Source organism: Perognathus longimembris, chromosome 1, assembly GCF_023159225.1.
Source record: "Perognathus longimembris pacificus isolate PPM17 chromosome 1, ASM2315922v1, whole genome shotgun sequence".
In the NCBI taxonomy this organism is placed as follows: domain Eukaryota; kingdom Metazoa; phylum Chordata; class Mammalia; order Rodentia; family Heteromyidae; genus Perognathus; species Perognathus longimembris.
The window spans coordinates 15,358,112-15,370,805 of NC_063161.1; the positions used below are offsets into that span (position 1 = coordinate 15,358,112).

The 12,694-nt window shown below is 38.7% G+C and overlaps 1 protein-coding gene across 3 annotated transcripts in view; it reads right to left on the reverse strand.

The window, feature by feature from the left end:
* Positions 1-12,694, reverse strand: part of Ano4 (anoctamin 4) — a 341,279-nt gene that overhangs the window by 108,141 nt on the left and 220,444 nt on the right. For all 3 annotated transcript variants that reach the window (XM_048357392.1, XM_048357385.1, XM_048357401.1), the window contains 2 exons: positions 4,068-4,168; positions 992-1,036 (listed from right to left, as the gene is read on the reverse strand). In XM_048357392.1, coding sequence (XP_048213349.1) covers positions 992-1,036; positions 4,068-4,168 — 146 coding nt within the window. The remainder of the gene's footprint in view (positions 1-991; positions 1,037-4,067; positions 4,169-12,694) is intronic.

Consider the following 12,694-nt stretch of genomic DNA (forward strand, 5'->3'; position numbering starts at 1 on the left):
GACTAATCTAAGTCATGGTGAATACAAATGCCATGGCTACTACCTAATGAAAGAAAACCTGCTAATGAACAGGGTTACCACTGGGAATTTTTGAGATATAATACCATAGTTTCTCTTAGTGCATGCTCTTTTGATATACTTCATTGAGTGAATATGCACCTGAGAAAATCTGCTGAAACTGATCAATTATTTATTCCCATCTTTGCACACTGCATACCACATGACCTGAGTCCTAAGTCTCACAGAACTGAACTAACTCATTGGATTCTAAGTTATCAATAAATATAAGACCGGTTAAGATTTTGAAGTTAGATCCATCAATGACCACAAAGTTATCCAATGAGAAGGTACCAGCTAGGTGCTTCCTGTCTCCCTGGCTTGTCATAAAACAAGAAGAAAAAAGCTTAGGAAGAATATAAAATATAATAAATGCAATCTTCATCTACTGTGATTGTTCTTTTTTGGTTTTTGGTAATGAAAGTTGAAAGAGCTCCTAAGTAAGGACATATATTTGTGCATTATATTAACAAAATGTTGCCCACCTAGAAAGGTCCTGCCATGGCTGAGGGGAGCAAGTAACCATGAACTTTTTTTGAGAGCCATGACCATGTGTACATCAAGCTTTCAAATTATAAAGAGTGGAGGGAAGGATTTGTGTGTGGGGAAAATAACTTCTTAGCTAAAGATACTCTGAATAGTTAGATTCTTTTTGTTTTTTGGTAACTGATCTACCAGAAGGGCTAAAAGAACCACGGCTCCAACATACCTCAGCATCCTCCCTGGTGTAGAGGCATCAGAGGAAAGGCTCTGAGCGGGGGACATTTTCACCTTTGCTTTCTTTCAGACTAGCCTGGAACAGTTACTTTTAGAACATGCATGACAATCATATTCTCTGGGTGATATCTTTCTGGGTTTGTAGCTCTTTCTCATTGTTGGAGTACACAGGCCAGTCCACACACAAACACAAATCATAACAGAGCTTGCTACTCACCTGCTCATGAACTTGTACCGGCGGGGCAGGTAATAGATTTTTCTCCTGGAAGAACAGCAAAAATGAAGCCAGTCGAGAAGAAAACCCATCGTCAGTTACAGTTTGAACTAGCAAGGAAGGAAAGGAGATTGAAGATAGAAGCCTGTAAGAGGTGAAGAAGAAAACACTAAAAAGAGATTAACAATGAGAATTTCAGTAGGAAAACAGGGTGTACATTTTCATTTCATGAAACCTTGTAGAACAGCTTCCATTGTTACTACTCTCTCTCCTTATGACTGTGATTGTCACAACTGCTTCTTGCCTATATGAGAAGTCTTGAGTGAAGATTTGGAATATGTGGTATTATTTGCACAGGCTCAGCCTAGGTTAACTTTTCATTTCCCCTGTCTAGGGCAACTCAGAGATAAATTAGGGAGCAACATACATAATTTAGTGGGCAAACTATCCTATTAAAGTAACACTTGGCTAGCACTTAAGTTTAGAGAACACTTTTCTTATAATTTAGATAGGAATATCCTGAAACATATAGTGCATATAGGAAAGACACCAACTTATCAGCATCGACTCCCAGATATACATCTGGGGCACACTGCCTATCCACTGTTTTTGCATAAGGTGAAGTCAACAGGTAAGACCAAGAGATCCTAGAAAAAATACTTAAAAATCAAATCCAATAAAGATTGGCTACGCCACTGCATATTTACATCTTTTGAAATGTTCAAAATGAAATATTTGGGATGTAGTATCTGATCATTAAAATACAACTTCCTTTCCCTATTTCTGGCATCTGTAAATGGAATAGTCATGAAACAGATTTGGTTTGTATGTATGCTGAACAATTACTGAGCTAACTCATTCAGGGAAAATGGGGAGCTTACAGGTCAGGAAGTAGTTGGAATATTTGTGACAAAAGTCAAAGAGACAATTAAAAGGTCAGTGGTTAGCAGGAGTTTGGGCTGAGGTGGGAAATGAATAGGAGGAAGCATCAAGTTGTAATGAGTGAAGTTGTGTTCAGGTAAAATCACATTGGTAGTAATGAGACAATCAGTGTTCCCATTCACAGTATTTTTGCCTAAAATCATTGTCCTGAAGGAATTCTTACATCATGATAAAATTATTGTTCCAATCATATGCTCTTAGTGCTGTATGGAAAAGGTATTCATTCTGCTTGAAGGCAGAACATTTCTGCTATGTAAGAGGCATACAGAAATATTGTATGATGCAGCCAGGCACTTGCAATGTGAAATATTTTGTGTGTGTATGTGCACATGCATGTGTGTGCACTGGCACTGGGCCTTGAACTAAGGGCCATGTTGCTGTCCTTGAGCTTTTTTGCTCAAGGTTAGTGCTCTGCCACTTATACCATGGGTCTACTTTCAGTTTTTTGGTGGTTAATTGGAGGTAAGTCTTATAGACTTTCCTTCCTGGGCTGGTTTGAAACCACAATCCTCAGATCTCAGCTTGCTGAATACTTAGGATTATAGGTGTGAACCACCAGCACCCGGATGGATATGAAATTCTTGGAACACTAAGGGAATTTATTTTATATTACCAATGCTCAAGTTTACAGTCCCTTCGGGTTCTTTTGCAGAAGTATGCTCTGGCAGTAGGTCTGTAACATTTATTCTGGGAATGTATATTTCTACCTAAGTATTCTTGTAGGCTTGTTTTTCCCCTTTTGGCTCTTAGTATAATATGGTACTAATTCATACTATGTATCCATATTAGATTACTATATCACTGATAAATAACTAGCTTTAACTATTATAGCATGGCAGTTTTATGGAACTGAATTGATGTTCTTTTTCTAATCTTAGTGTATATATATACATACATATATGTATATTTCCTCCAGGAAAATGGCTGCTAGACATCCCAGCCTGCATTCTGACTTGTATTAGAACATAAAGACCAATGATCAAAGAAAATGGTATGTACTTGAAAGATCTATCACAGGTCTATAAATGGAAATTTCCCTTCTCTAAATGGGTCCCTAGTTTCTCCGTCTCTGAATAGAGCTGATTCTTTGTCTCCATCACTTCCTACAGTCCATTAAGAGGCATATTGTAGAACTGATACCATCTTGAATGATCCCTGTCATTTCACTTGCTCATTCTTTGCAAACTGAAAAGCCCAAGCATAAGTCTCTTTAAAACTCTTGGTTCTGAGCTTCTTCAGACCCCTTGAGTAGCTTTATTATGAACCTCTTCTTCATACCTTGACATTTGTGACCTTAGGTTTAATAGTTTTATTTCTGTATAGCAAATTAAAAATCACTTTTTCTTCATTCACAAGGAAAATAAGAATAATAACTGTGAGTTAAAGGTAAATTAACCCATTTAAATAACCCAGAAAAGCACACAGAGGATTCTCTATTTTCTCTTGGAACAAATACCAATATTTGTTTTGTATAGTATTTATAACTGATTTTTTTCTTTTTTTTTGCCAGTCCTGGGGCTTGAACTCAAGATCTGAGCACTGTCCCTGGCTTCTTTTTGCTTAAGGCTAGCACTCTACCACTTGGGCCACAGCACCACTTCTGGCTTTTTCTATATATGTGGTGCTGAGGAATTGAAACCATGGCTTTGTATGCGAGGCAAGCAGTTTTACCACTAGGCCATATGCCAAGCCCCTATAACTGAATTTTTTAAATGGGTTATTTTAAACTGTAAATCACACTTTCATGAAATCTCTTGAACTCCTCTCTTGGGAAGCAGATTAGAATGCTCTTCTGGATAGCACTGATGATTCCAGAGCATGAATCCCTGGAATCTGACTGCTCATAGCATCAGTACACAAGACTTCAACTGGCAGGTGAACCCTGAAGATTGCACTTGGAAAATGATTCTTCATCACAGGCACCTGAAATATCTGCCCGCCAAGGCCCAAATTCGCCAGAAATGGTCACAAAAGCCAGGAAATAATTATTGTCCAAAAATTATCACCTTCCTAAACATGTGAAGAATTATTTCCCCTCTCATATAGCTTTTCCAATTAGATATATTTGTTCCAAGCAAGAACATAAGCTTTACAGTGAGGTACCATACAGAGTGGAGAAAGATATGTTGATACCTACCTGAAAGGCATCCTTACATTCATTTGTTCTGCATATCTTCCCAGGACTTCCCATGGGGCATGCAACTTCACAAAGATAATGTCACTATTTATTAGAGAGGACTGAAACAGAAAAGAAGAAACTCCATTTAAAAGCATATCCAAACCCCTCACAGCATCAATTGAGTTGGAAGTTAAGAGTGTGTGAATTCGAATGGAGTTATGACTTAAGGGATCTTTCAGCAATAAGCTAGAGTCTTAAAATCTGCACATAGTCATTCAACAATTATCCCACTGTGTTGTACTGGAGACTGAGCTGTGAACAAGAGAGGTCGGAATGACATTTATGTTCTGTGCAATTATTTTGTTTTTTAAAAGAAGACAAGGCAAAATAAATCGAAATGAGAGAGATACATTCAGATAATGAAGAGTGTTCGAAGATGAAAGCGATGGAAAGAGTTCTGGTGCACATCCTACTTGGGACACAGAGGTCAAGGAAAGAGCCCTCTGTGGAGGAATCTGATGAGCTGAGGGCTACATGGGGAGAAAAGACTAGCTGGGGAAACAGCATGGGCAACATGCTCTGGGTGAGAAGATCCTGAACTGGGAAGCTGCATGTGTGTAAGGGAATAGAAAGGAGTGGAGCTGAGGTATACGGAAATAAAGAATGCCTGGAACCATGGGTGGAAGGCAGAGTGTGCAGTACTTCACAGGCTGCTTGACTGTACTCTAGGAACAATGGGAAGCCATCTTGATTTTGGTGTTGAAAGATCCCTATGGCCTCACTGTGGAGAATAAATTTTAGAGGAGAGTTGTGCTGTCAGAAGATGAAAGCAATTGTTAGTGAAAGTAGAGATGGAGGGACAAAGGAGACATGGGAATTGAATCTGGCTTGTTGAAACAGCTTTTTACAAAGGGCTGTGTTTTAGTTGGGGATCAGTGGCTCACACTATTATCCTAGGTACTTAGGCATGGGAGATCTGAAGTAAGTCCCCACCCCACAAAATGTTGCCAAAATTGGAATTGTAGCTCAAGTGGTAGAGGGCTAGCTTGGAACACAAAAGCTAAGGGACAGTACCCATCCCATGAGTTCAAGCCCCTGGAAATACTCCCCCTCCCCCAACAACAACCAAAGGGCTGTGTTCTTTGGCCCAAAGTCTTGCCCTCCTCTGGAGCTTTTTAATCAAACAAAAAATTTAGACAAGGAAGTAAACTAGGATTTCACCAAACAGGTTTTGCTCTCTTCCTCTGTCAGGGAAATGAACAACCAGTTAGGGAACTTCTTGATTTTGCCTCCCTGGGAGCAGAAGTGGATTGTGGAAGGAGGTAGAAAAAAACAATGAGTCAATCAGTCTAAGCTAGTAAAGTGGCCAGACACTTATTTATCCAACTCTTTCTATGTAGACTACATACTATTTACATTTCCATAATTTCAGAATGTTCAACTTTCTTTTTTATATGGTTAAAAGTAAAAGCTAACTTTTGTGTTCCAGTGGGGTTCAAACTACATTCCAGGGATTTTTATTATTATTATAGATTTATGTCTTCTCTCAGATTTTAGTTCAGCGTCTTCTTGCTAGGTTTATAAATATTGTACTTAATTTATATGAGCTTATGAAGTTATTGTGCAAATCAAACTGATATGAACTAAAATGTTCTCAGGGCCTCTGATGCTCAGTAGCCAGCACATCAGCAAGAGAGCTAGCACCATCCCACAGTCCTGGGAGAAGCCTAAAAAACTAACCTTCTGGCAGTTCAGGCTTGCATGGGGCAAGTAGCATTCTAAGCATGACCCCTCTAAGGACAAGGAATGTTTCTGTTATTCTGGGCCCAGTACAGTGGCTGGTACTGAGAGAACACACACAACCATTTGAAGCATGTATACAGCTATCAACACATGCACAGTTAGAACTGGCCAGTCCTGTCAAGCAGCAAATGTCTACCAGTGAAGTATAACTCTTGGAACCAATGAAGTTGGTTTCTATAAATGAGGCACCTACCCAGGGAAAGGGCAAGCCAAAGATACTGAAGGTGGATGAGCAGTATATTGTCTCTTTGAAAAAAATTGTACTTTTTTTTTGCGGTAACCTATTACATTAAGGCCTCCTGGGATTTGTGTTTCATGTTAAGTAGTCAAGAGAGTGTGCATAGTAAACTAATGGGCTGAACTGTTGCTATAGAACATACACAAACACACTCACACACATACATACAAATCACCAACTTTCCGATTAGGCTTGTGATTGCATTGAAGCCTTGATAATATGAGGTGCTCCTCTAATTTTTTTTTTTTTTTGGCCAGTCCTGGGGCTTGAACTCAGGGCCCGAGCACTGTCCCTGGCTTCTTCTTGCTCAAGGCTAGCGCACTGCCACTTGAGCCACAGCGCCACTTCTGGCCATTTTCTGTATATGTGGTGCTGGGGAATTGAACCCAGGGCCTCATGTATACGAGGCAGGCACTCTTGCCACTAGGCCATATCCCTAGCCCCTCCTCTAATTTGTCAGAAACATTTTGGGGGCTTTGGGCTTCTGAAAAGATTCCTGGGGAGGGGAGACGGGGGAAAAAAGAGGGAGGAGGTAACAAGTTGGATAAGAAATGTACTCCCTGCCTTACATATGAAACTGCAACCTCTCTGTACATCACTTTCACAATAAAGAAATTAAAAAAAAAGATTTCTGCTTGCTTTTCAATATATGTATACTGGCTTTCAAAGTTATATAGCAGGAGGCAGGCTATAACATTTCCTAAAAAGGTTCAGAGTCTGGAAATGTTTTGTGGCTTCTTTACTTGGAAACTTTGTTTACTTGGAAACTGTAATTGGGATAATGGAATTGTTTAAGTTCACCTGCATGCAATAGCTTAAATCTTAAATGGTCCCCAGAAACTAATGTATGAAGGGTTGGTTGCTGGCTTATTGTAGAGATTTGAAGAAGCAGTGTCTAAAGGAGGAAATGACATCATGAGGATTGGACCCTCAGGAATGTACCCTCGAAGAAGATACATGGACTCTAGAGCCCTAGTAAACATTTTTGTTTAGTTTTGTTTTTTGCGTAATACTGGGGCTAAAACTCAGGGTCTGTGCTTATGAGGCAAGTGACCGAGCACTTGAGCCACCCATCAAGTCTTTTTGCTTTAGTTGTTTTTCAGACAGGGTCTTGCTAACTTAAACCACTATCGTCCTATCTTTACCTCCCAAATACAGTCACATACCACCATATCCAGCCTCTCTTTCTTTTTCAATTATTAATTTAAAAAATGTATTATCTTTAAGTAGTTATACAAAAGAGTTGCCATTCAATACAGCATTTTATGAACATAATGCATTTTGGTCAATATTATCCCTTTGAACATTCTCACCATTTCTTCCAAACCTACCTTTCCCCTCACTTTTCTTAATTTTTTTTAGGATATGTTTTGAATTTTTTAAAAATTAAATTAAATTTTATTGTCAAAATGATGCACAGAGGGGTTACAGTTACATACATAAGGTAGTGAGTACATTTCTTGTCAAACTTGTTACTCTGCTCATTTTTCTTCCACTTTCCCTCCCCACCCCTCCTCCCCAAGTTGTACAGTTCATTTCCAACATATCATCTTGTGAGAATCACTGTTGCATTGGTTTGCCCTTTGTCCTTTGTCTCACCATTTTGTTGTTTCCCTTCCCTTCACTAATTCAGATAAATGTATATACAATACCCAGGGTACCAAAATAAAATCAGCCTCTCTTTCTGTGTGAGGTGAGTAGGTAGCTTTGCTATACCATGATATCCACCACAAAATGCTTTCTCTCTCTCTCTCTTTTTTTTTTTTTTTTGGCCAGTCCTAGGCCGTGAACTCAGGGCCTGAGCACTGTCCCTGGCTTCTTTCTTGCTCAAGGCTAGCACTCTGCCACTTGAGCCACAGCGCCACTTCTGGCCATTTTCTGTATATGTGGTGCTGAGGAATCAAACCCAGGGCCTTATGTATACGAGGCAAGCACTCTTGCCACTAGGCCATATTCCCAGCCCCAAAATGCTTTCTCTTAACAGTCCCAAAGTAACAGAATGAAAAGATTGAAATATTTGAAATCCTGAGCCAAGATAAACTTTCTTCTCTTTTGTAATTTATTTATTTCTGGTATTTTGCCCCAGCACACACACACAAAGACTGACTCTGTAAAGCTCTTCTTCCATCTTCCTATGAAAAAGCAAAAGTGGGCAACATGGATTGTTTCCCACTCACTCATAGGATCAAACCAGCCTTGCTTTACAGCAGAGTACATCTCTTAGAGATAGCCTCTCCATAGGTGTACTATGGCCACTTGCCTTTACAAAAAAATAAACATTATAGTGGGAAAAAATTCTGGATATCTTTTTCCATAAATTCATGAAAACATTAAAGCAAATATTAAAATATTTCAATTAGCTTATCTTTTAAAGACCACACTTTGAGGAATGTTAAAGCCAAGTTTGTTATCTGAACATTTGCCCTGTCAGTCAAAATTCTAATGTGTCTTCAGCATTTCTGCATGGAAGCATAGCTTATTTTTGTTTATTCAGCCTGAGAGGAATAACTTAATTTTTTTCTTATTTTTCAGCAATAACATTGTTTTATTTATTTAGAGTACTTTGTAGTCATCAGAGCACCTTCATATTACCTGATTTTATCCGCCCCCCTGTCACCCCCCAAGTTGTGAGTGAGGCATTCTTTCAGTTTTAAAGGAGGAAGAGACAGATCAAGTGATATGCTTGTGGCCCACTGAATGCCTGTCACAAATGGAGCTAACTGCATATGTGCATTTCTTGACACTTTTAGAATATTATCTAATAACTTTTAAGGTACATACAAGTCCATGGTTTCATACATATATTTAAGATGCATGTTCTATGAATTGTTCTTTATCAATTTGTTCAAACTAATCTAAAAATAATTTTATATTTTAAAAAGCAAATCAATAGAAACAAAAAAGTACTCTTGTGTAAAGCAAATTTAACCTACTGCTGACTGAGATTCGATTGGTGGCTATTACATTTATTTACTTTTATTATCTTGAAAAAATGTTAACTGAATTCCCTTGAAATAATATAAGTATTTATTCTGGGTCTTTTGTGGTGTGTGTGTGTGTGTGTACGCGCGCACCCATGTGGTGTATGTGTTTTATATCTAAGAGGAAGATGTAGTTCACAAGATTATTTATATTATTTATGTTCAATTTGTGTGTGTATTGTGTGTGTGCATGTGTGCTGGTACTGGGGCTGAAATCAGAGCCTGGGAGCTATCCCTTAGCTTTTATGTTCAAGAGTGAGTATCCACCATTTGAGCTGTCTCCATTTCTGGTTTTTGATGGTTAATTGGAGACAAAAGTCCATGGACTTAATTGCCTCAGCTGACTTCAAACCATACTCCTCAGATCTCAGCCTTCTGAGTCACTAGGATTATAGGCATAAACTACTGATGCCCAACTTATGTTCAACTTTTGAAGAAGTAAATTTGAAAGAAAGGCCTATTGATTGTTACTGAATATCTTCTAAATTTCAACCCTGAAAAATAAATGTGAAACAGATGATTGCTAATTATATGGTCTATATAACTTTCTTCCTCTATTGCTTGTTGAATGATTATGTGGGTGTTTCTAAAGAGGTCTTTGTTTATTATTAAGTATTCCTTCCCACATAAATCCAAGATTATCAGTGCCAAAGAGAAGAGAAATGAAATGTCTTCATAAAACACAGAATTTTTTCATTAACACACGGCAATAAAAGTTCCTTAACCTGGGAGGAAAGAAAAATGACCATTTAGTGAAGTTTAGAAAAATATGCTTAGGCGAGTAACTAGAAAAATTAACAAATGGCATATAAACCATCTGGAAAAAAGAGATAAGATGCATAGCAAGTATTTCTCCTTTCTTTATTTAGCAAGAATATATTGAATGCCTTCCATGCAGACATTAGAAAATGCAAATATATAAAAATTATAGTCCTGGTCTTGGTATGTAACAATTTCATAAGGAGATGGTAGATAAGGCAATAGTAGGAACAAAGAGGAGAGAAAGAAAGAAAAAGAAACAATATGACAATCAAATCCAAGCAATCTATCTCTCAAAGAAAATATAAAAAGAGAAAATTCATCTACATTACATGAGTCTTTGTGCTACTTACTGAGATAAAGAAATTAAAATCATGTTTAAGAATGGAGGAACAATTAATTAGATCACAAACCCAGTAGGTTTGGAAATGTTAAGTTCAAGATGCTCACAACAGGCTGGGCACATATGACTGGAAAATCATAGAAAGTGTTGAAAAGGAGAGGAAAATTAATTTGTAGAGCAGAAGAACTCAGGGCTGAGACAATACATCCCAATGGAAAACTTTCCAAGCAAAAAGCAAGTGCTGAGGCCTGGAGGTGGTATCAGGAACTGAAAAGCCAGAATGCCTGGGCATTGTAAAGTGAGAGGTATGGAAAGGTGCCTGACATGGGGCTAAGAAGGAGGGCTGGGAACAGACCAGGCTACGCTAGGGATGATGTGGCAAGGAGTTTGGATTTTGTTTACTGGAGTCAGTGAGCAATCAGTAACAAACCTATTTGTGGTTAAAGGCAAGGATCGTATTTTAGAAAGCGTATGCTGAAGGTTTTGCTCGACTGGGAAACGAAAATGATCTCAATATTTACACTACTATAAATAGGAAATACAATAAGAAAGTTATCCCATCAAGGAGCTGGTGTCTCATGCCTGTAACCCTAGCCACTCAAGAGGCTGAGATCTGGAGGACTACAGTTTGAGATTAGAATCCATCTCCAAATAATCAGCAGAAAGCAGGCTAGAGGCATGGCTCCAGCCCCAGTATCACAACTAACCAACCAACCAGCCAAACAATCCAAACAAAGTTATCCCAAACAATCTCAATAGACAGACAACATGGTTTCTGGAAACAAATAGATGTGGTGGGAAGGAAAGAGATGAACAAACTTGAAATCCATGGGGGGCAGATTTAAAAGATCAAAAGAAGAAAGGGAGAAATAGTCCTGTGTGGAAGGATGATCATCTTTCTTTCTGGGAAATGAAACAGGTGGTAGGTAATACCCTCCCGTGCAGGAAGGGGCAGAAACCAGTCTGTCTCAAGCTCATACAGTGGTCTTTACAGATGAACATGCATCTCACCATGTGAGTTGTTGTAACTCAGCTTTTGTTCACAGTTCTGTTGGCCATCTACTTCCACAGTCCCTGAGTGAGGGCCTGCAAGGTAGGGGCTGTCCTTGGTGCTAAGGTGCTCATAGGAGACAAGTCCTGTTGGGGGAGTCACAGATCCCCAGTTAATAGATATATAATATTCTGGTGTCCTTTAAAGAAGAACAAAATTGGAGAGGAAATGGTAAAACTGAGGAGATCCTCATTCAGATCGAGTGGTGCAAACAGACCTTTTTAGAAGGTGACATTTGAATAGAGAGCTGGAGAGTTCGCTGAGGAATCATTACACAGGGAGACAGCATTCCAGGCAATGAGAGAGTAAAAGGCAAAGTCCCAGAGGCATCACTAGGCTTGGTGTTTCAATTTACTGTGCATAAAAGGTCAAACTAGGGCAGCCACCTGCATCTGTCTGTATCCTTCAGGTAATTTACCTGGATACCACATCCTCATAACTATGCTACTGTGAGAACAATGCAAAGCCCCAAAATCCTGGAGCAAAAAGGAGATACTAGTTTCCAGTTGGGAACTCAGCTTAAGCTTTTTGGATAAAAAACATAATGTTCATCATCATGAATCTTAACAGACTGTAGTGGTAGAGGTAGGAGAAGCTATATCACGCCACTTTATCTTAGTATTTTAGAGCTTTTTCACATACGTTCAATTCAGTATTTTACAGCAACCCCATGAGGAAGGAATTATTGGTATCCTAATTTATTGATAATGAGGAACTAAAGCACAATGATGCTGTCATACAATGAATACAGAGTACAGATGTCGTCAATGCACTTGGCTTCAAAGCTGCTTTCTACAGGAAGAAATCGGTATACTTCCCTACTTGATTCTTTTACCATTTTATTTTTCATGAAGAAATGCTTAGTCACATATTGGAATTAAAAGCACAATTCACTGGGTCTGCTTCTAAATATTTTATTAATGCAAAGCCAGTATTAATGTAATAGCCAGTTGCAATGTGTTTTGGGGGCACATTACTTAATTTGCAAACCTCAGTTTCTGCAGGTTTTTTTTGTTTTGTTTTGGTTTGGTTTTTTTGCCAGTCCTGGGGTTTGAACTCAGGGCCTAAGCACTGTCCCTGGCTTCTTTTTGCTCAAGACTAGCGGTCTACCACTTGAACCACAGCACCATTTCCTCTCTTGTTTTTTGTGTTTTTTTTTTTTTAAATATGTTACTGAGGAATGGAACTCAGGGACTGATGTATGTTAGGCAAGCATTCTGCCACTAAACCACACTCCCAACACAATTTAAACCCATTGTTTAAATGAGGGGAAATGTCCATCTTCACAAAGTTGTTCAGAGGCTGACATGATTGCACAGTAATAAGCCTAATAAGAGGGAATTTTATTTTTCCTCTCATACTTGCTGAATGCCTGGTGTATTTCTGGCCACCAGAGCTGATGTTAGCATTTCTCAGTACATTGAATGTAGCCTTGGAAACTAAGGGAGAGATATACATTCCTGGAAAATT